This window comes from Falco naumanni, chromosome 2, assembly GCF_017639655.2.
Source record: "Falco naumanni isolate bFalNau1 chromosome 2, bFalNau1.pat, whole genome shotgun sequence".
NCBI classification, from domain to species: Eukaryota; Metazoa; Chordata; class Aves; order Falconiformes; family Falconidae; genus Falco; species Falco naumanni.
Genome location: NC_054055.1, coordinates 10867480 through 10891711, shown reverse-complemented (window position 1 = coordinate 10891711; position 24232 = coordinate 10867480). Strand labels below are relative to the sequence as shown.

Here is a 24232-nt window from a genome sequence, read left to right as displayed (position 1 = left end):
GACACATGGAGGCACGTGGAACTCCTTATCAGAGGACGTTGGATAGATTAGGAGGTTTACATGGGGAACTGGGCAAATGCTTCAAAGAGAAGTCGGGGCACATCTAGTAGACAAAGCACCTTAGGCTAAGGAGACCCACTGGGATAGAAATGGTTGGAAGCTGGGAAGGTGACAGCAGGAGAGTCTTGTCTTCTGCTGATTCTTCCGTAGGTGTCTGCATGTGAAGCAAGATGTTAGGGTAGAGGGGACCCTTGGTGTAAGTCAGAACAGCCTGACAAACTATGCCTTTGCTCAGCTTTTTTAGAGGCATACCCTGTGGAGCTTTGCAGAGCTGGATAGTATTGTGGTAATTGCATAACTGGATAGTAGCTCGATTTCAGTGTTAAAATACAATGTAGTGTTTGAAAGGTTGGGCATTCTCTAGTTTCTGTATCAGATTACAAGTTACAAAGAGAGAACCAGCTGAATTCCGCGCCCCCCCCCCCCCCCTTGCATAATTGGAGTCTTCTTTTTTTTTATGAATCTAAGGGCTTTCTAGATCAAGTGTCACAGCTTTACCTTAAAGCCAAAAAACTATATACTGGTGCCTCATCATTTTTTCTGACATGTGAAAGAGGAAAGTACACCACTAGTGAAGAAGGTGGGAGTTGAGCCTCCTTACATTGGCTCGTGGGGAGTTCAAACGGAGCAATTGCAGAAATCAGTGCTAAAAAAAATCTGCATAAATAACATTTGTTTCAAAGTGTGTATTTATAAAGATATTTTTTAAAGTTACCATTTTGTGTTGTTTCTAAACCCTGTTTTGCTGTTGCACTTTCTAAGTGTAGAGTTGGGAAATGAACTCTACTGTCGGGACAGAAGTAGTCTGCAAGTATAGAAAGTACCTCTGAGAACAAAATAGCAACAGTTCCTTAATGAAGACAACAGTTTTGAACTCCAGCAGTCCAGCTAATCCTCAGCCCTGCCAGGGAGTTGCCGTGTAACCTATAGAAGGGTTTCTAACAGTCCTGAGCATCGAGGCTGCTTGACTTTGATGTTATGTCCACTTCTCTTCACTGGCTGGCTGGGGACCCTGAGTCTGGCAGTGTAGCTCATAATTGGCAGTCTGGGTCATTCACTGCTGCCTTGTCAAGTTCGACATACAAAATGCAGTCTAAATATGGTCCTCAGCATCTCTCTTCCCTGGTCTGAAACAAGCAAGTGATGTTTTTTCCTTCTCATCATTCATTTCCAAACTTTTAAGGTTCCTTGGACAAGAACTGCCTTTTACTCTGTTTCTGCATCGGCTGAGATACAGGTATACACACATAAATCATGCAATGTGTGATTATAGTGTAAATGAGGGAGGTGTAGTTAGAAATAAATCCGTCCAAGCTAATTTTTGACATAGTAGGTAGGACATTTAAAAGACAGAAGAAAACACCTAGAGTTCCAGCAGGGAAAGGATCTGCTGATGCCAGAATTGGGAAGGGAGAATGATTTCCAGCTGGTAAGCACACAGCTAGAGAAAGAGAAGGAGCTGACTACATTTTAGGGAGCAAATGCAGGTTAAGAGGGAAAGCAAGGTCTACCGAGACTTTCTTCAAAGAAAGGACCTTCTGCAGGTCCAGAGTTACTGAAAGGTTCACTGCTGGCCTCTGTAATGATTAGTTGATTTTCCTATTTTTTTTCCCTCTGCTTAAATAAAGTAAAATCCCACAAAAGAAAATGTTGAACAGAAGGGTGATCACTGTTTCTTTTTATTTACCTGGCTTAGAAAATGAAGAGACCAGTTGTCTTTTTGTAAAAGCTTGTCTATTTCCCTGAAGTAAATACAAACAGCAAGTTTTTTATATAATTTTCAACTTTCTGGGTTGTTAATAGCTTTTAATATTATTTTTTTTTAGTACCTCTGTCAATGGTGGAGTCTGATTAGTCTTTCAGATGACGGATCAGGAGGGAAGGAAATAGTAGTGAAAACACGGAAGAATTAAACTCCATGAGGCTTAATGGACTGAGAATCATGGAAGTTCAAGCAGTCAAAAAGCCTGTCTCTTTGTATCAGCAAAATATGTATGTTTCAGGGGAATTCCTGGGCTTATGATGTAATAATTTTGGAACCTTTAGCTCATCAACATTACCTCATCTTTTAGTCTGATGGAGGTTATTCGTAGCACTGACTCTTGAAGAGGAAAGAACTGACAGTTCCTTAATTTCAGAAACTTTGGCCATTAATAAGCCACAGGGCAAACTAAAATACCGGACGTTTCAGTTTGATGCCATCTTGTTGCTCATCATAATTTTATAGCCCTTAATTGGCAAAGATGTCTTCTTAAATGAGGAACTACTGATGACAGCATTTCCAAATTTAGAGCTTGAAAACAAGGCAGATCAAGTCCTTTTAAATGCCATTAGCAGTTTTAACACAGTTGATTTATCTATCTATCTATCTATCTATCTATCTATCTATCTATCTATCTATCTATCTACCTATCTATCTATCTATCTATCTATCTATCTATCTATCTATCTGTCTGTCTGTCTGTCTGTCTGTCTGTCTGTCTATCTATCTATCTATCTGTCTGTCTGTCTGTCTATCTATCTATCTATCTATCTATCTATCTATCTATCTATCTATCTATCTGTCTATCTGTCTGTCTATCTATCTATCTATCTATCTATCTATCTATCTATCTATCTATCTATCTATCTATCTATCTATCTATCTATCTATCTGTCTGTCTGTCTGTCTGTCTGTCTGTCTATCTATCTATCTATCTATCTATTACCGCGAGATGCTGAGGAGCTATTCATGACACAGAAGGTGTTCTGGACCACTCTGCATTTTACATAAAACTAGGCAGATTTTTTTTTTAGTTTGAAATTGCAGGGCTTGGAGGTATCCCATGTGGTGAAAGATGGAACTGAGATTTGTGTCTCAATGATTGTCGAAGTGCTACAGGTACAGAAACATGACTGTAAAATGTCCCAATGCATAAGCGTGACGCTATGGATAGACCTTTTGGTAGATGGCTAGGCTTCTGCACTGCAGTGTTCTGTACTTTATTCTATTGATGAGGCTTTCTGGTCTCCCATTTTCTGGTTGCTCTCTTTCAGTTTATTCTTACTAAATTTGATTTAAAAAATAATCTATAAAACTGCTATTAAAAATCCTTATCCCGTAGAAAGCAATTAACATCAGCTTTACAGTGTTCTTAGTAGAGATGACTGCTTACAGTTCAGCCTGTTTTTATTAAAAAACAGTAGTATCTCAGACTTCGGTTATATACTGCTGTGCCCTCATAGTTACAGACCCATCAAACTCTGAAAGACCTAGAATTTGATTTTTCAAGACCCTTGGAATTCAGCGGAGTGACTTTACTGTTATTTTCAGTAATGTATTTTGTAACAAGAAGGAGCAAGGAAAGAAGAGCCACAAGACCTGACTTGTAAAAATCAAACCTGACACAACTGCAGCACATGACTTCTGGCATCATTTTCAAAGTGCTAAAGCAATAAGAGCTCCAGGGATGTGACAGCTTAAAAAAACAAGGGCAGTGCTCCCTATAATAGTGTCTCTGTCACAAAATGTGAATAATGCGTTTTAATTCAAAGGGACATTCTGTACAGATATTTTTCTTTGTTTTGACAGCCCCATATAGAAAAATACTATAATAAAGTTTCCCTTTGCCTCTCTTCCCACCTTTCTAATAGTGTGTCCTGGAGAAAGGAAACTGGACTGTGTAACCAGCTGGAATGGGCTTCAGACCATGCACCCATTCTTGCTCAAATTTTTCTAGCATTATTGTTGACTCACCAAACGGAGCACAACCCCATTCTGCTTGAAAACAGCAATGACATGCTTCTAAACATTTCAAAGGGAAAAATTCCCTCAAAATGCATCCTTCTGTCCTTGTAAATTGATAGCTGGTTTGTCATAAGAGGTATTATAAAGGTGTTAGTGGGTGTTTGTATGACATTCCAGTAACTGACTTGTATGTTGAGCTGAGAGTAGAGAGGAGGAGTAAAGGGTAGAAAAGAAGGAAGAAGAATTAGATGAGAGACAGGGAAAAAAGGTATACATAAGAGGACAGATTTTATCTCTAAAGCTTTCAGTGGCAGACTTTCTGTTCTCCTTCATAGTCTACAGCCTTCCCGATTTAGGAGGACAGGGCATAAGATTGTGTTATTGCATCCAGCCCTTGGTCATAGCAGGTAACCAAGCTACAGATTTAAGTAAACATCTATGATCCCAGTAAGACTGACTAAATTTAACTGAGGACTTCTCACTGATCAAGGATTTGGAAGGAACCGTATGTTCAAAATGAAAGCCAGGAGGAAGTGGAGACACCCAGCATGTTGAAAAGATAAATTTGAGCATAAGAACGTGACTGTGCACTGAGAATTTTGTCCTGTGGTAGACTTATGGGAGAGTCAGTGAGACATGTCTGCAGTGTCACACTCAGCAGAGTGACAAAACAATCAATGGCATAATTGATCTCAGAACACTGTAAGAATCATTAGGAGACTAGCTAGTACAGACTTAAACTAATGTAAATTGCAAATTGGATAGAATGAGGGATAGAGAAGATAATTGCAGATTTTCAGAAGTAAGCCTCTTAAAACTTGGTTAAGTAAACGTTATTCATGTTTTGGTAACAAACCAGACCAACACCTAGACAAAAGCATCACACTTCAGGTACTAAACTGTAGGAAGTGATGGAAAAGACTCAGTTTTGGGAGATGTCTCTCTAAGTGAGCCAGGTAATAAGATTGTGTGTGACTTGTTTTGGTTCTTTTGATCAACTAGTGATTGCAAATCAAAATAATGTAAAAATGCTCTAATTGTTAGTTTCATCAGTTCCCAAGTCTTCAATATTGTTGTAACATGGATTAGAAAAGAATCTTAGTTTTTTGAACAATTTCCACTCTTGGAAGGTATCATTGGGATTTTTTTCTTGCAAATTGAAAAACATTCTCTTGTCAAGTGTTAGGCTTCTGGTACTTTTGTGAAAACACCAAAAGTACCTGTGTTCTGTCAGTAGCTGCCAAAGCTCTCATCACCTTTCTCATCACTTTGCTGGACAGTCCTTAAAGGCAATAGTGCCATTTGCACCAGCGTGACTTTTGTACTGTGCACTCATATATTTAATATGAGAATATCATAGAACTGAAGGGTGAAGCATGTACATAATGGTCCTATGGGACAAATTAATCCTAAAGGCTTCTGTTCAGTGTGCCATTTCTCTTAAGAGATGAGAAAGGCTACATGTGCTGGAGGAAGTTGTAGGATGCATTTGAGATGACATGGAACGCTACCATATAGTGTAAGTGTTGCCATGGAAAAATGAGTGAAGTCATATGGTAAAAAGAAAATACATCTGCCTGGAAAATTTGCCATAGCATAGGGGAGAAAAATAAAAGTTGACTTTTAACTAAAACAAGATCCAGTAGAGAAGCTGTTTACGCCAATTTCAGATGCCATAACTTGGATGCTTTCACTCCAGTACTGGCCAGCTCTGTCACATTGCTATTCAAAATATTTTCAAGATTGTTGAATTGAGTCCTGGAGTGCAGTCAGGTGGCCTAGATCAATGGGAAAGGGCAGCAGTACAAGAAAAAGAGTCATGGAGTAGGTGATACAGACGGAATATGGCACCCTGCCATCCATCTTGGGCAGAACAATGGAGCAGGACATGTCTGCACCCTCACCGAGATGTGTTTTATCTCTCCCAGAGAGTCACAGGCCCTTTGCAAGATCTGCCAAACCAGCCTCACTCACTTACGTGTAATTATGTGGTGTTGTGCCGTATTGAACTGAAGAAGAGCATGTCTCCCCATGCTTTGCATTGCCGTTGAACCTCGTTGTAGGCCCTCAAACTTAGGTAAATCAGACCACTCCAAAGACAAATCCTTAGTCGTGGTGACTTGCATCATGTTCTGGAGGTCAGAACCCTTAGATCGTGGAGGGAAGTGTTATCATTAGTGTTTGCCATTGAAAACTTCCTCTCATTCCTCCACCATGCATGCATGAAGGCTGTTGTTCTTACAGAGCCTTTCTGTAAAGGGTTCCCAGAAATGCACCAGCAGCTTGAGTTGCCTTGGGAGATTCCTGAGGTAGGAGTGGAAATTAATGTGCTTTCTTTGAAGCATACACAGTTGGGTATTTTGCACCAGTGCAAACTTCCTGAAGCCTCTCAGTACTTGTCCAGTGGCTTTTGAAAATCATAGCATATCATCTCTAAGGATGACAGGGCATGCCCGCCTACAGTGTACTGCTGTGTACTGGAGGTCTGAGAAAAAAAAAAATCATTGCATCTTCCTGAAAACTAAAGAGGTAGAGAAGTAGCTGTAATGACAAGCTTTTTGACAAGACAATGAGCAGGCTGTTCCTTCCCAAAAGGTGCTCACTGAGTTTCACTTCCATTTCTACAGCATTGCATTTATTGTTGTTGGCTGCATCCAGCCTGTGACCTAGTTAGGTACAGGGAAAGCCAAGTTACATTGTGAAGATGCAGTAAGAATCTTGGAGGTACAAATTATTCTTTCAAAATTGAATCTGAAGAGGTGTAGAAATAAAGGAACAAAGACACTAAGTATTGGCCCTTGTTTCTTTGGTAGATCCTGCTATCTTCTCCAAGGTGTTTGCAAATACATCTTAATCAGTGGAGGAAAGACTAGATCAGACCATCTGAGATAACTGAGCTTTAAAACGGAGTCCTTAACAAGAGTCTTATTCTTCTGAATTTATTATGCTTTCTTCAGAGTATTATAACTTTATGAAGTGTGGGTTTGGGGTTTTGTTTCCACTTTAGAGGCTCTGTGGCAGAACTGTGTCCAAAATAATGAAGTTTAGTTACAACAACATAATAGTACATAAAACTGAATGCTAAGAAAGCCATCATGTACTAACCTGTAGGAACTAAGAAAGCTGCTATGGTTCCTTTCTGGAGCTGGGAGATTCATATTTTTTTCTCCAATGATTTTCTTTCCCTTGATTTCCTTATCTGTAAACCTGGGGTTAGAGGATTTTTTTTTTGAGATACATAGGGATCTAAGGGGAGGAAGGATTACAAATCCTCATGTTTAGTTCCCAGAATGAAAAACATATGGAAGAAGTAGCTAGTTTAGAGAAACCCGTAGTACAGCTACTACACACAACACAGGCTACAAACTATGGTTTAGCAGCTGAAGAATAAAACATGTAGCTGAGAACTTCAAGCCACAGTTATAAGGTATTGAAGGAAGAGCAGAAGATGCAAAGGTGGGAGGGCATCACCAGTACCCTAGGTTTCTGTGAAACTGGAGGGCTGGTTAAATAAAAGTTGCAGGTGATGGAAGGAAAGAAGGAAACGGAGCAGGTCCCATACCATGGAGAGCTACAGGGTGTGCTAAGGGGATTTGACCTGGGTGGGAAATTTGCTTCTATCCTTGAATCAGGGTCTCAAGTGAATTTTGAGGAGATTCCCATCTTCCAGAAACGGAGAAATTGACACTGATAGAAGCTTCTGTAGATCCCGCTTACATATTGCATCTAACCACCTCTAGAAAAAGGCATCAGGGAAAGGCAGCTACACAAACCACAGCCACCCCTTCACTTGGTGGTTGGTGAAGCTAAATTACAAAAATCTTACCTACAGCAGCTGGTCCTATAGCACAGTTTTTTAAAATACATACTAGTGAACAAAAAGCGATCCGGTCTTCAAACCATCCTTGAAAATACCAGTGAACTAGTTACCCAAGGACTCATACTGTTTTCTAGTTTAGATTAATTAATTAATCTATGTTTGTTTAGAATACTGTGATCCTTGAGTGGCTGGTGAATTGTTAGTGTCTTCTTTCTATTTAGACTAAGCTCTTCAAGGCAGGGACTGTTTATGGCTGTCTGTGTATGATACCCAGAAGGCCTGTAATGCAGACCTCAGAAACTTACAAGCACTACTAGAATTCAATATTGAATGAAAGAAATTACATTTTAAAATATTATTAAAAGAGTTTGCAGGAAAGAGTGATTTCTAGCCTTAGCAGCAGTTTTGTATGAATATATAAATTTTATTCCCTATATACTTAGATTTGCCCTCTGGTAAATATTGCTGGAGAAGAGAATTGACTGATATTACTGCTTGCTTTCTTGTGGCCTGAACTTATAATGCAGAGTCACAGTCTGGGTTTGTTTGTTTGTTTTTTCCCCTTTTTTTTTTTTCTTTGTCCTGACAGAAAGATTTCGGGATTTACTGCTTCTACATTCAAATCAAGATACAGAGATTCTGCCCATCTTTCAGCAGAGGCGCTATCCCAAGTAAGTAAGATTGTCTTCTTGGGAGAAATAAAATCTTTATCTATTTGCAGCAAGGGAAAGTGAAGCATTTATAGCACTGTACATGCTTTTGGTGTGAAGTCCTAAGACAGAGCTGTCAGGGAGCCACACTTGCACTGAGCTTTGCAGTCTTTCAGCGGAGTCAGGGAGAAGCAGACGTGCTTTGCAAGCTTGCCCAGCTGTCAGTGGGGAGGTGGTGGTGGAGTGCAGACATTAAGTTGCCTGGATTAGTGTCTGGTGGAGCTTTGTTTCACTTGTTGCTGTGTTGACATAGGCAGATGTTTTGTCAGGCTAATCCACACTCTTGTCTTGTGGGATTCCATCCTTTATGGTGACAGATTCCCTTGGATTTTAACAGGCTCCCCTCTGGAAGCCTGTAAGCACTATAAAAATTTTTTTCTGCCCTATTTAGGGATACATGTGCAGGCAAATCAAAGGAGTTTGTTGTGTGTTTAGGAGGTCTTGCATGTATTGAGTATTCTGGACAGAACCTCTTCTCCTGAGTGACATACCTGAACGAAACAATAAATGCTCCTTGTTACTACATGGGTTAAAAGAAACAGTCACGCGTCTTGAAAAGAGGCAGTGAAGGGGAAAGAAGAAGAAATAGTCCTTGCATTAACCATGACCAGACTGAGCAATGAACGAAGGCTAGTGCAGGATGGACAGAGGGGGGAGAAGGAAGAAAGAATGTCTGGAGCCAAGCCAGCAGTAATGATCGAATAAGCAAAGTTAATTATTTTAGTTAATTTTGTTAGTGGGTTCCTGAAATAAGAAGCCAGTGTAGCTAAATGTTAAATACAGGTCTTAAAATTTGATAATCCGAATTTTTTTAAGAGCAGGCAACAAACAGAGGGGCTAAGTGCAGAAAAACAGTCACCTCTTCACTGTGAATACTTGAAAATAAAAGCACTCAAGGGTGAAATCCTGATTCTGAAAATGGTGAAATTTTGCACTGACTTCAAGGAAGACGGGTTTTTATCCATCTGAATTTACTGTTTGCATTATCCATTGCCACTGTTTTTCTGGAATACTATGGAGGTACAATAGATGAAACTATGGGAGGCACCTTACATAGGTGGACTGGTCTGTTTGTTTCACTAGGACTACCACAAATTATGACTTTCTCCTCACCCTTTGGAGCATTGGAACAATTATTTTTCCGTGGCAGTAGAATGCTTTACTTGGCTTAGATGTTTTCACTTATGGTATGGACACTGTCAGACTAGGCTGAGAATCTAGTTTATCATCCTTCCTCAGAGAACATTATTCTTATTTCTATGTAAGTCATTCCTAAGGTGCCTGACTTTCCATTTCCTTACAGTTAAATTATTGCTAGCATTCTTGGCAAGTACAGTCTACTAGCAATATTACAGATTGTCAGATTCATGGGTGAATGAGTGCCTCTTGTCTTCCGTTCGATGGATGCTTCAGCTCTTTGAAGATCATACAACAAATACCTTATAGTATGGAGCTTTATTGCTATTTGAAGTTATACTGGCCTTGCATCACAAAACAATACGTGTTTTCAGCCACATTACTTGGCAAGATTCGACTGCTTCCTCTAATAGACAAAATCAGCCAAACTTCAGCATCCAGCTGAAAGAGAGGTTTGCGTGTGTTCTTAAATCCATTAGATTTCGGTTTATAGCATCATTAATTGGTGCAAGTTTGCTTGCTTGTTACAGAAATTTATCCTTCATTACAGTTGATTTAGAAACTGGTTGAAGACTATTGGCGTGTGCTAATTTCCCTAGGGGTTGTCTTTCAGCTGAAGTATTTGGGTTCAGCAAGGTAGAAAACCTGTTCATAATATATTTTATCTTAATCCCATGTCAGTTTTTTCCCTTCCCTCTGCTTGTTTTCCTTGAAAGGTCAGTTAACAGAAATGAAGGTAATGAACAGACAGATCTCATAAATCAGTGTCCCTTCATTGACTTCAGCTGAGCAATGGCTGGTGTACTACATAAGAATCTAGGCAGTAAGGTCATTTTAATGAGACATCATGGGGCACAAGCTGGAGTTTGTAACATTGAAGGAAATCCTAAGAATATGGAAGGCTATAAATAGAAGAGAAATGTTAGTAATGGCTTAGCTGGATAGCTTGACTAAGCAGTGTTTAGGTAGAAAGGGCAAAAGTTTTCACATATTTAAGACACTTATGTCCAAAGTAAGGAGATTGGATAGGAAGATGTTAGCATCTCTTGGGATACTCAGAGTGATAGTAATAAATATTGAAGGCTAAATGAGCAAGCTGTAATCCATCAATTTTTGAAAGAAATTGAAAGCTTGATGTTCTGGCCTGAATTATGTTCTTGTACATTTATTATGTTAAGACCTGAACTCTTTCCCAGAGAACAGCAGGATAATTTTGGGTACGATTTCTCAGAGATGCCTGTGCGTTGAAATAGCTGGAAGAAATTTTCTAGTATATGCGTGCACATCGTTCTGGATTTGTTTGGACAAATGCATCAAAGAAACACGCTTTGCACTCCTGGTTGATGAAGGGAGAAATGCAGGATCTTTTTATGGTCCTTGTGTTTGCCTGAGTTTATTCTGCTGGTCTTGGCTTAACCAGGGAGCAAATACATACTCTGGCATGTGGAGGTGATAGAAAGGTTTGAGATTACAGAGATTAAGGATCGTAAAGGCACACAGCACAACACCTTGTCTTCCTTAACTTGCCACTGTGTGTCCACAAGTCGTGTGGCATCACACGCACTGGTTTGCGTCATGGCCTGTGGGCTGACACGCGGTCCTATGCCAGCACATCGGTACAGCATCCGTCCAGGCAGCCCAGCCTTCAGTATGCGCCCTCTCACTGTTCTTTACAAGGTTGCAGAGCAGAAGGAGCTTGGCTTTTATCTTCGCTTCACTCACATGACAATGTAACCGTGTGTTGAAGAAATTGTAGTTACTGGGGAAGGAATATGGAATGATGTTCTTCCATAAATGCCTACGGTAGAGTTTCTTAATGAAACATCCTGCACTGCACGTAGTTACAAGTTACTGAGCTCGCAAGACCAGTCGAATCCAGGCAAGTCTTTTTGGTACCTCAAGTGACTGTCCCAGGATGAAGGGCATGGTTCAGAAATCAGATGTCACTAGACCGCCCCTCATCCACCTCATCAGGAAACCCACCCACCCACAGAGAGAAATGTTTTGAGGAGAAAGTCTGTCTCCTAGCTGGCATGAAGTCATTGCTGTGTCCATGAGGATTCACATTCCTGAAACTAAGAATAAATCCGCAGCTGTGGGCAGCCAAGTGGGTTGGGGTGCGTAGCTGCCTCCGAGTGTACCCGCCTGGGAAGAGCCTTTGCACATGAACCAGATCACAGACATTCTTGCAGCTTGTTCCTTCTCTCTTTCACTCCATGAGTGTGCTGAAGTCACCGAGGTGAGTTGCACCAACATGATCAGGCCTGTCAACAACCTAAACTTGTTGCAGTGAGTCTTATCCGGACTCATTACTTTGGCAATGAGCGTTAGGGCTCTCATGCCTCATAAAAAACTTTTCAGAGTTTCACTCTCAGCATATTTCTGCAGGAGCTTTTCTCACATTGATATCAAGCTCATGCTTTCCTTGGTTGCCCACTTTGCTGACGGCGTTCCTACTGTTTTATCACACAGATTCGCTTATAAAATGCAAGAACTGCTAAAGTGCTGACACAGGGGATTGCTCCTGACGAAGACACTGTTATGCTTATTAATTGGACTGTAGGGTCCAGCTTGTGACAGGGTGGTTGGTGCTAGCAGTGGGGGTCTAGGTCGCTCCATCCCCCCAGGGTCTTTTGGTCTTTTCCCGCTGACTCCACTCACAACTCGTGACTGCCCATGCTGCGTGCGCAAGGGAAGGATGCGCAACTGTCTTGCAACACCAGAGAGGAGGGTCTCTTGTAGATGGGCCTGATAATGCGAAAAAGAAAAAAAGAAAAGGAACAGATTGGTAAGGGAAATGGTAAAAGACATGTGATAGTGAGAAATGAGGTTGGTGGGTGAAAAAGGCAGGAGAAAGGCTGACACTGCACGAACAGTGCTTGAGAGGGAGACATCAGAAACAGTACTGACTTTAGAGCTTTTTAGCAAATTTTTCTGTGTACAAGTGATTTGACGGTTCAACTGTCAACGTTGCTGAAATCCTCAAATAGGTATGTGGGTTATTTAGGGGGATTATTTGCTGCTTCCCCCCACCCCTCACCCCACTTCATCTTCATTCTTATCTGCTGTGGCTTTGGTGAAAAAGTTCTTGGATGATGCACAGATTTTAAGAACAGAAGGAGCTGTTATGTTCCAGCTAATTTGAGTCCCTTCTTAACATAAGCCATAGAGCATTACCTGATAATCCCTGCAGCAAGCTTCTGGTTCAGCTGGAGCACAAATTTAGAAAGACATCCAGTCTTTAAATTGAGATGTTAAACTGGAAAATTCACAAGCCTTTAGATCAGCATGTTTCAATTGTCAACTACTTCACATATATCACATTAATTTCTTTATCTTCAATTTCCAGTCTCTGCCATCTCATTGTACCATTTTCTGCTAAACAGTAAAGTCCTGTACCATCTGAAATGACACCTGCGTAGAAGAGTATGGAGGTCCTTTAAAAGCTTACCCTTCTCTTGGACAAATTAAATAAATAAAACTTTCTTGTGTGGTAAGGTTTACTTAAAAGGTCTCTATCTAATGTTTTGGGGGTTTCTTTTTAAAATCTTTCCAATGTTGTTTGCTTTTTTGTTTTTTTAAACATGGACAGGAATTCAGAAAGTATTTTGTTAACTGTTTCCATAATGTGCACATAGAGAAATAACAGCACTTGTTTGTACTCAAATAGGGAGACAATGTAAATTGAGTACTGTCTTATTATTTAAAAAAAGTATTGAACTTCAGAGGAAAAAAAGAAACTTAGAACCTAGCAGATACAATGAAATAACAGAGTATTCCAAATACTATCAGTCATAAACTTAGAACCCTTTCTTTGGCATATATTCTTAGTAAATTATAGTAGATTTTTTGTGTATGCACAAAATTTTGGTTATTTTCATGGTCACAAACCCCCAGAAAATACAGGATCTTTATTTTTATATATATATGTATCTTCAAATGTGTATTTGTGAAGGTCATCTTTGAAAAGCTGGTGAAAGTCTCAGTTCAGAGAAAGCCAAATGGTGTTATTCAATTCTCATCATGGAATAGTCTAGACAAATAGGCGGCAGAAAGTTAGTGCCCTAAACCATTGTGCCATCTGGTTCCCAATTGCTACTCATTTTAATGGTAATGGATCTGTAATGGATACATGCCAATTTACTACAGCATGAGATCTGAGCCAAGAAACCGATATTATTTCATAAATAATACCCCAGAAATAAACCTTGCATCTTATTTGTAACTGTCTTGAGAACATTTTTCTTTTTAGAGGGAAATGATCTGTGTCTAAGAAAAGTAAGTAGAGAGTTTGGGATTCTGAAAGTGATGATGCTCGGACAGTGCATCCACTCAGATTCCCCCTGAATCCCAGATTTCAGCATGCATGAGAGCAGCTAGCAGGATCATGGCCTAGAAATCCAATTCAGTTTGCATTAGAAACAAAAGCAACATCTTCCTTGGTGTTCAGCAAGGGGAAAATCATGACCTCCACGTTCATCACTGAGTCTTCATTGTAAAGGCAGAGATTTTTAATTTCAAAAAGAGGTGGAGAATTTTCATGGAGTGATTTTCTATAAAAGGCTTTCTGTGGAGTGCTTTACAAAAGATGTTCTCTGTTACAGAGGAGAAACTGAGGCATGGGACTCTGATGTGAGTTACCAGTGTCATTCAGGAACAATTCTCCTGGGGATGAGGCCAGAAATAGAAATCAGGTCTTCCACAGTCCTTTCAGTTGTGTGCAATTGGTGCTTTCATCTAAAATAACATCTATCCTGTTTTCCACTGCAAAAACTCGTGGCCTGCCCATATTGCTGCAATCAGACGGGAAAGTGCCAAGTGAAGGAGCCTTTCAGAAGTGCCCACACAAGCACTTTAAATGGTTTGTGTAGCATTGTACATTAAGCATGAAAATTACTGTTTTTGAAGCCCTCCAAGATTTATTTCAAAATGCAGGCTAGAAGCTAACTATCTCACCAGCAGCACTGAGCTCTCAGAAAACCTGAGTCTCAGAGAATTTTTATTACTTGACTAAAAAAAAGAGATTTAAGGAATTTGTAATGACATTTAAAAGAAACTCAGGATGCTTATAGAGAAGAATGTTTATAGGATGTTTTAGTGGTTTGGGATTTTGTCTTTCTCTCTTTTTTTTTTTTTTTTTTTTTTTTAATTGTGACTTGCAGGACATTATCCTGTAGACTTTACACTTTTGCAGACCAGTGCAGGGTTGACCTCCATGACAGTAAAACCTCCACTATAAGTAAAGGGCATTTTCCTGTCATTCGGGATTTTTACCAAATGGTAAAACCAACAGTGACGATGGGGTAAAGGCTTCTAGCTGTTTTTTAAAAATAACTACCATGTTATAGGAGTAAGTGTGTCACTAAAAATGCAAGAACTTAATCTAGATTGTGTTGAAACCATAATGAAAATGGGAAAATGGGAAGAAAGAGGACAGTAATTCATACTGTGCAGTATGTGTTTGGGCTCAGATCCTACAAAGACTTGTGTAGACACATCCACGTAATATCAAACAAGACCAAGTCAATATCTTGAAATATTTAGGACTGCACATTAAACTGAAATATGGGTCATAAATTCCTTGAGACAGAGGCTGGACTTGTTTAGAGTGTCAGTACAATGCCCCAGTAACTTCTTGTGCAAAATAAAGACACTTTTGTTCCCTCTCCAAAGGCCTCGAGTTCAAGTGCTGACAACACAGAGCAAACCAGCCCCCTTAAAGTCAAGGGGAACTTTGCTCCTAACTTCAACAGGGCTTAGACCTGAAATCTGAGAAGCTTTGAAGAAACAAGGACAAATCTTTCAGATGGAGAGAGATGTGGGGGAAAATGTGTTTCCTCTGAGAGATTTGTGCAGCAACATACATGCAAAACTGAAGCTCTGTGTGCATATATATGCTTTTTTAAGTACCAAACAATCTAGAATGCAAGTTTAACATAGCTCTGTTTATCATAGCATAGTTGTGGCTCGTTAGCAGTCATGAACTGTTGTTTTATGCAGAGCATTGCGATACTCCCAATTGAGAAGGGGAAAGAGTTGACTGAAAAGATGCCTAAACCTTGCAAAATATTTGGGAGATTAAATCATTGCTTTGTTCAAAGTGAATGGTATAAGACGAAACATTACAGACAGTTTTCATTCTGCTGTTTGGGAGCATGAGCGTGGTAAAGCCTGTTGATTTAATTGCTGTGTACTTGCCTACTACTGAGCAGCAGTGTGAGACTGGGGAGTTATCTGCCACCAGATGTCTTGAAGGTTGTTTTCTTTTAAACAGCTCAAACAGATGTTGGCATAGTTTGATGCAGAAATTATTAGTGAAGTTCTTTGATTCATTATGCAATAGAGAGTTACAATGACCCCTTCTGCCCTTACATTGAGTTTTACCATAGTTTTAAAAATAATGTCTTCTACTAGTTTAAAAATAGTTTCACAATTATCACAGTTTTACAGAAATCCAAGCAGCAAGGCTCTTGAAGAAGAAAAAGAAGTGCTAAAGGGTTGTGGTTGTTGACAGTAGTGACTTCCTCCTTAACTCTATGGATAAAGGGAACAGCATCATTCATTCACTCCTATATGTGCTGTTCACTCCTGTACACTCCTAGGACCCATTAAAGGAGGCAGCATCTTTTGTTAGTTTTATGAGTCATGGTGAAAAACGGAGAAAAGAAATTTCAGCTCTAATAAAGGAGGGAATGAACAATATTATGCCCCTAAACACATGAAATAACCAGAGAGGAGAAAAGGAGTTGCCTACCATGTTATTCTTTATATTTAATATAAGACATAAGCAAAAACTCTATATTCTGGTCTCTAAGGAGGGCAGAGATCTAGCAACACTCATTGTTCTGGCTCTTCCTCAGACAAGGTTAGAAGAAGCAGGTAAACTGTTCGGTAACTGTCTCAGCTGTGTCCCAAGTCCCTCTTAATGCTGTTTAATGCTGCAGAAACCAGCATACACTGCTGCTGGCCCTGGGGCAGCAGAGCATAGACTATCTATATAGAGAGAGTATAATTGCAGAGAGAAGGACAAATCTTCAGGCCAAAGGAGACAGTTATGATGTTCTAGTTTTGCATTAGATGGGCAAGGATGGCTTGTTCTCATCAGAGAATGAGCCTAGATTTTTGGCAACCTTTTGGTGGGTGACACTGGTGGAGTTCCAGGCTCTTCTGTATGCATGAGGGAGATGCTTCACATTTATTTTTCACACAACAAGTTGGGCTTTAAGCTCTTGGTGATACTCAGGGGCAGCAAGAGGCCCGTGTTGATCTAACAGCCGTCCCCTGCCTCTTCTGAGAAATGGATAGGAGATCTGGGCTGTGGGCTGCCAGCTGGACCACCCTGAATTGAGCATCCCCAAGTAAACATGTACGTCAACCCTATTTCGCGGAGGAAGATGTCTCAGGATCTAGGCTAGAGCTCAGCTCGGAACCATCTATCAAGTCTTAAAAACTGGCAGTGGTAGACAATCCATCTCAGCCTATAATATGTTATTCCAGATGTTAATTATCCTCAGTCATGGGGACGAGAGTTGGCTGTTGGGAGATTGTGCCTAGTAGGCCAGTCCTAGCCCCAAGGAAAGTTCTTCCACGACCACGTCAAGTGGTTTGTAAGAATCACAAATGCGCTTGAACGGCCAGACAGCCAGCAGCTGGAACACATTGTTAGCAGCTGCAGAACAGCAACAGCCCATGATATTAACTGCCAAATTCTTTCCGAGTGTTGCCTAATCAGCTAGCTAAGGCTGCTCATGAGCAGAATTGGAGACTAAAGCAGGTAAGTCCTAACACAAAAGCTGTTTGAATAGAAGATATGTACTGAGTTGCTGGATGGTGAAGATAAATTGGATGATAGTCAAGAATTCCTGGTTGTTGTTTTTTAGTAGAAGAATTTGTGGATTACAGATGTGGCAAAAAAATTACCAGTCTAAGCATCTGCATCTAAAGTGAGGCATTACATGTGTTGAGTGAGGTGGATAGCAATGCTCTTCTTTGGTACCATGAATGTAGTGATGTTTTTTCCTCCCCTGAAAGCAATGAGAGAAGCTGTGTTATAGGCACTGACCAGAAATAAAAGATACTAAACTAATTTGCCTAATACCTTTCATGTAACATTTTGCTTTATGACTTAATTTTCCATTGCTGTCAAGGTATCTTTGTAATATGAGGTTTAAATTAAGTTTGTGTACGGGTGAAGCTCGTTTAAAACCAAACTGCAAGGAACTTTCCTCATTCATCTGGGAGCTTGTATAAGGCAAAGTTGCTGCACACTCCAAAAATCCACGTGGGAGCAGGGTCAGTCTTCCTACTTCAAATCCACTGGACCAGTATGGAAATGGTAAACTATACTACAGCCTTTAGAGTTGTCAGTGTCGATGTTCTCTCTTTTCAAAAAAGTACTGAAACAAATCTAACGAAAGCCAAATACCTGAGCACTTCTGAAGACCAGGCTTTTGCTTTCCTCCGCATGATGTTTTCTAAGGATATTATAGCTTTGTATATCTCTTCACTGTATACCATGTCTTCAAGACTTTAAATAGTATTTTAGATGCATTATTGTTGGTGGGTTCTGACGTTTGAGATATAATTACTTCCTGTTTTAGTCAATTCACCATAAGAGACTGAATTTCTTTATTATATTGATTTCCCTCTGCTAAACCAATTCTGAAGATCTTAAAATAGATTAAATTATCCTTTTTTGCACAGATAGCTGAAGCTTCCTAAACAATATTTGAAATGTGGGCATTTATTTCCAGTGTTCTCTCCAAAACAAAGGTATTTGCATCCCCTCTCAAAAGACTTTGAAAGCTATTTGGTTTTTGTGCTATATTTTTTATGTTAGGGAAAATAGAGCAATGGAAGTGGTTGGTGACAATTTCTCCATCCTTTGTTACTATTATTACCAGAGCAAGGCCAAAGAAATGGTGGCAGAATTGGGCCATACATTTTCTTGTGCTTCATCCCCAGATGTATTTTCAACTTGGATGAGGCAAATCATGTAGCTGTAATGTTATCTTGTGAAGGAGTCACAAACCTGATGTTCTGGGCATTTGGGCACTGTGAAGATGAAACGCTGTGATCTTAATAATATACCAAGAGTATCTCCTGCTACTGCAGTTTTCAAGGGAAGCAGTTCTAGGATTTCGGCTAGTTGCTCCATCAGTAAGTTTGAAGTGTGTTGGGGAGATCCCACTCGCTTTGCTCAAATCTAGGGAACTGGCACTTTGTTCAAGCTGGTATATGATAAAATTTAGCAGAGTTGTGAACTGAACTCGGGCTTCCCATAATTTTTTTGGTATAAGCTGCAAGAAGGACTAGAAAAGCACCGCAATTCACTAGTTAGGGTGATGCGGTAGGCGATTCAGTGGCTGTGCCAGTGTTTGGGAGTGGGAAAGGCAGGGGCTGCTGTCCTGAAGGATCACAGCTGATCTGAAGAGTGTAAAAGTCACTGGTTACATATTTCAGTTATGTCCAAGTGAAATGCTATGCTGATTTCCATCCAGAAAGAGCAGACTTTTTGTGAAGGACAAAAAAGTGCCAGCCTCTCTGTCAGCCCTGTTTTGTTTCAGGGAGATGACGTGAAATTTTGCTTCAGCTCACAGATGTCAAACTTGGTGAACTGAAGGAAAAGAAGAAAAAAGCCAAAAACAACTCTTAAGATAAGTTTGGGTTCTGAATGGCTTGGAAGGGAGCAGTGATGTTGAATATTGTGTGGTCTGAGTGGGAGGAAGGGAGGGAGGGAAGGAAAAAGAGCTGGAAGGAAGAAAAGACAGATGGAGCTTTCTGTTTTGTGCACAGTCTGCACGTTACATGGAGAAAGATACCTTAATTCAATAAAACAGGATTATCTCATGAGGTCAGCAGAGCAAAATATAATGAGTTTGTTCAGCTGCACAGGGCTGCTGTGATTGTAATGAGAGCCTCTGGGCACTGCTTTTCTGACAGGCAAGTGATGCTGGCATTGGTGGGCAACTTGAGTTCCTTCTGTCTTGTGTTGGGGAGGAGGGTGTAAGGAATTTCTTGCCAATTTATGTGTGGGTTGCTGTGTCCCCGGGAGAAAACAGGCTGTGAGTTCAGCGTCTCCAAGGCTTCTTTCACCCGTGGTGCCATTACTATGCACCTGAGAATCTAATTCCAAGCTCTAAGTGCAGCAGAAGAGCTGTCCCCTCCGGCTCAGCCCCTGCTTCCCTCTTTCAGAGTCAGCACAAGCAGCATTTCTGTGATGGGGAGCTTTCCTAGCTTTTGCTGTCCCATCTGCAGCAGCACTTTGCTGTTTGAATGCAATTATGTGTGTGTGTCTATATGCATTTTGCCTTCACGTTATTAGATGGCAGTAACTAGTTGAGTAGTGGGTGATGGTTAACTTTTCTTGGTATAGATTCGCAGTACAAGTAAGGAATCCGCTTTCAGGGATTGGTGCAAACGGTGGTTATCAAAATTTGCCCTGGCGCGCTCAAGTCAAAATAGCAAAATAGGACAGGTTGGCTGTAAGCAACTCTAAAGAGCATCACTGGAGCTTAAGAAATCCATTTCTCCCTGCATTGGCTATGGCAGGGATACATGGTCAGATGAACCCCCCTCACTGAACTGACTTTGTTGTTAGTTATGTGGCCCTGCACTCAGATTTTGGCACCGGTGGATAGCATCTGCACTGTGTGGAAATGTTTTGGCAATTAAGGGCCCATTAAATTTGGCTTGTTCCCTTGTTCCGTCCTTCTTACGATGTCCAAGGGGAAGATTAATAACTGAAATATTTAACATCTATTAAAAACCAAAAGGGGTGTCTTGATTTTGCTGAGTCTGGGGTCTGTTTTTCTCTGCACTAAAGATCCCTTGGACCGTGAAAGTTCAAGGGAACCGTAAAACTCGGTCACAGAAAAAAGTATATCAAAAGTGCTTCTATATCATGTATAGATTTATTATCATTGGGGTCACTGGTGGTGAGTTTAACTAAACTGATGAAATCAAATTAACAAGGAAATAACAGGGCTGGTGCCTTTATCCACAGTCATCTTTACCTTTTCTTTCACTTGTTTGTCTTGGCAAGACTCCTCCAATGAGATATGAAGCTATCGGTTGCCCTTTCTTAAACTGTGTATCAGTCAGGTCTCTAGATAAAAGATGTCAGTTGGACAGATGGAAACGGTAAAACAATGGATCTCTTAGAAACACTCCTTTGTGTAATGTTGTCCTTCCTTTCCTTTTATTTGCTTATTAAGTACTGTGATCCATATATTGATGGGGTTTGTGACCACTGTTATATACGTATCTATGGGCCTCATGGGCTTTTCATAAAGTCATTGCTGCAGTGCTCTTCTCTAAGAAATATAAATGTTCTTGTCTAAAGGTAGATGCTGTCACATGGTGTCAAACTGACTTGCCAAAGTTTTCCTAAGGAAAGTATGACAAAGAGCAGGTTGGATCCCAGCACAGCACCCAGGCTGCTGCATTCATCCTTCCTCTTTGCGCTCCTTAGAAAATTCCAAACCCAAGGGGGAAAGTATCTTTTGATTAGGGGTTGAGCACATCCGCAATAGGTGCAGCAGTAATGACACTAGCAACATGTGGTGGTAGTTTAGCGAATTGGTAATGAATGCAACCATTAGGGAAAATGTAAATGCAGTTTTCAGAATCTCATAAAGGAACAATTAGGAAGTATTCACCTGTCAGTCCAAGTTTTACTTTACAGTTTGTTTAAATTACAATTGTTAAGGGAACTCTTAAGCAGAAAGGAAGTAAATGGTATGTGGAACACCTAAACCACTGATCACAGCTGATGGATACAGAGTGAGTTCTTAAAAAACATGAGGTTTGCTAGATACACAGAACCTTGAGCACTGGGATTTCATCCATAGTGTGCTGCCTGTGTTCTGGTGTATTTTATTGCAAATATAGGTACCACAGCAGGATAAATTGTAAAAAGTAGACTTGGTATATATATATATGTATATATATATATATGTATGTATAGTGGATATCTGCTTAATAATATACCTTTCAGTCCTGCGGAACTAAATCCTGCTATCATGGAATTCAGTGGCACTTTTACCATTTGTTTTGTCCTGGAATCAGGTAATTATTTTTTTTCCTATAGAGAATTTAGCAAAGTATTTTCTAAATAAGAATACATACTAAAACCAAAAAAAGTCGGTGCTGACCCATGGCAAGCAGCAATCAGTTCTTAAGCAGATGGTTTTAAAAGGGGTGAGGTATCAAATATGCAGCAGTTCATCTTGGGACTTGTTCTTTTCAATATGTCAAATAATGAATGACAAGGAAGGCAGTGTAAACACCAGGTTAATCAAATCCTCAGATGATATTGAACCAGAAAGGATTTTATATTTCAGAGTAGATGGAGAGAAATTTCTTAATGATCTGGAAAATTTCAGGAGGTGGATGGAAGAAAAGGAAGATGAGTTGGAATAGGCAGAAATGTGAGTTCACCGAGAGAAATTATCATCATCAAAGAAGAAACAGTGTGTGGGGTGGGGGAAATGTTAGGATCATACTTAGCACTCCGTAACAGCCTTTTCTCTGTGTATATCAGAGTATTAGATATATTAAATGTAGAGTTCCTGGTCTTGTGGAGGGGAGGTCTGAGAAGGTGTTGCTTCCTGCTCTCACCAAAATCAGGAGCATTTCTGAAGGTGTAAGAAGCATTCTGGAAAGGACAGTGGATCAGCATGAGGGAGATGGGATTAAAAGGCCTGACTTCTTTTCCTCTCTAACTGATTAAAACCGGCATTTGAGGTCAGACCTGAGGCACAGTCCTGTGAGCTGCATTTCACAGTGGCAGTGATCAGCTTGGCTGGCATGGAGCTGCAGGACACTGGTTTTGTGCAAGAAATCTCACAATGCAAGATTTGCTGGATGTCTCTAGAGTGACAAGACCAGTCACACGCAGTGGGGTTTCTCTGTTTGGACACTGAGCAACTTCAGGGCGGGCTGGTCAAATGAACTGGTATTGGACCTACAGGAGAAGCTCCTTTGGCTTAGACCCTGACTGTGTTCCAGATGTATTCTGCTGTGATGTCCAGCCTCTGTTCTTTACAGTGCCTTATAGTCATCTTGCCCTACAGCAGTGTTTCATACCCGGTGGGGTGTCAGCCTCAGGATGTTTGTGAAAAGTAAGGATAGGAAAGGTTATGAGAGGAATTATATATATGAATTATTTAAACACCAGTCCCCTCTCTCTGTCTCTCATGAAATCACTTGCTCATCTGTCTTGTGCAGGGTCACCTGTTCTCTAAGCTTCTTAAAACTCACAGAAATGTTAAAATTAAGACTCCTCCTGTTATCATGGATATTCTTACAGCATATAGAAAGGTAAGAGCTTGAAGCCATTTAAAAATTAGGGGGATGAAAAATTATATTCAATAACCTAAGAGGGCTGTACAGAGGCATCTTTGTATGTCTAGAGTGGTAGTAATAATGACTGTACCACTTATGAATAATAATGCCATTATATAGAGCCTTGGCAGGACAGAAATTTGAACACTGCAGACAATAATTGGCCGTTCACTGCAAAAAACTGAACTAAAAATAAGAAGCTGGAGCATATTCAGAGAAAAACAATGAAGAGGTCACAATGGTCAGGGCTGCACTGAGCTCACCTACGATGTAATGCAGTATATTCTCTGGTAGCTTGATAAGCTTCTGCCCACGAATCTGTATGCAGACTCAACTATAGGCTTATGATGACATCATGAATTCTTTGTCCAGGGTGGGTGATCTCATCCTTAATCTGCCATTTTACTGTAACTGTGTATGGTTCACTCTAACGCTCGGCAGGTATTCTTTCTTTCCGTGTCAGCCTTGCCAGTTTTCTATATCCCTTTCCAGATAAGAGACTGTCTGACTAAGGAAATGAACTTGTCTGACCATCGCTGAACATCTGGAAGCCATCTGAAGTTGCCTTATCATTACCTTGCAGAACTCCCTCCTCAGGTGTCAGAGCACTATTTAGAGAATTTCTTTCTAGACTTCCTGGTGGTCAAGTCCAAGCAAAGATATTTTACAGCCCCCACCCCCCACCCCCCCCCCCCCCCCCCCCAAGACCAGTAATTAATTGCTTTATGAAGCCTCCCTGAAGGAAACCTACTCCTATAGGCACATTCACTGGCCTGTGTAGAATGTGAGGCTCATGGAGAGTGTCTTTCCTTAAAGGAAGCGTAGCTGTGAGAGACATTTCCTTACAAAGAGAGTTTTCCAGGGAAAGGATGGGCTTTTGACAGGACTATGTCGTTTTGCTGATCCAGAGCACACCCTAAGACAGAAAAGAGTCAGGAGTGAGGCATGGCAAATGTTTCTCGGAGGTTTATTAAATTTTCGGTAGCATAGTTGTACTTAGGTTTACTATATATTAGGGATCACATTTTATTTTATTGCAGGAATTCATTCCATCTGCAGAATTTGTTGTGAAATTTGTCCTTTTTCTTCTTCTTTTTTTTTCCCCTCCATCTTATTCTCTTCATTTTGAATTCTTCATCTCTACTTAATCTAGTCCAAAGAGCCTGAGTGGGCTGCCTTTGGAGGGGATCGTGATATGCCTGGCTTTGTCTTCAGATTGATTTGCTGCCAACTTTATCTTCCAGCACTCCCTACAGCTGCTTCTCTCCTCTCCTTTTGTCTCTGCAGATACCTACCTAGGATTTTAATTTCTGTACTTGTCATCCTTGGGATTTGTCAGTAGGTGCCAATTTTTCTTTCCGCGGCCCTAAGGTGTATTAAAGCTTGACCAGGACAGTCTACTGGCAGTGTGGACGTCTAGTTAGAGTGGTC

General features: G+C 40.4%; 1 protein-coding gene across 1 annotated transcript in view; it reads left to right on the top strand.

Annotated features, from left to right (window-relative positions):
• The window catches only part of NOX4 (NADPH oxidase 4), a 106914-nt gene that overhangs the window by 61547 nt on the left and 21135 nt on the right, over positions 1-24232 (top strand). The window contains exon 13 of the mRNA XM_040584329.1: positions 8197-8278. Within this exon, the coding sequence (XP_040440263.1) occupies positions 8197-8278 (82 nt within the window). The remainder of the gene's footprint in view (positions 1-8196; positions 8279-24232) is intronic.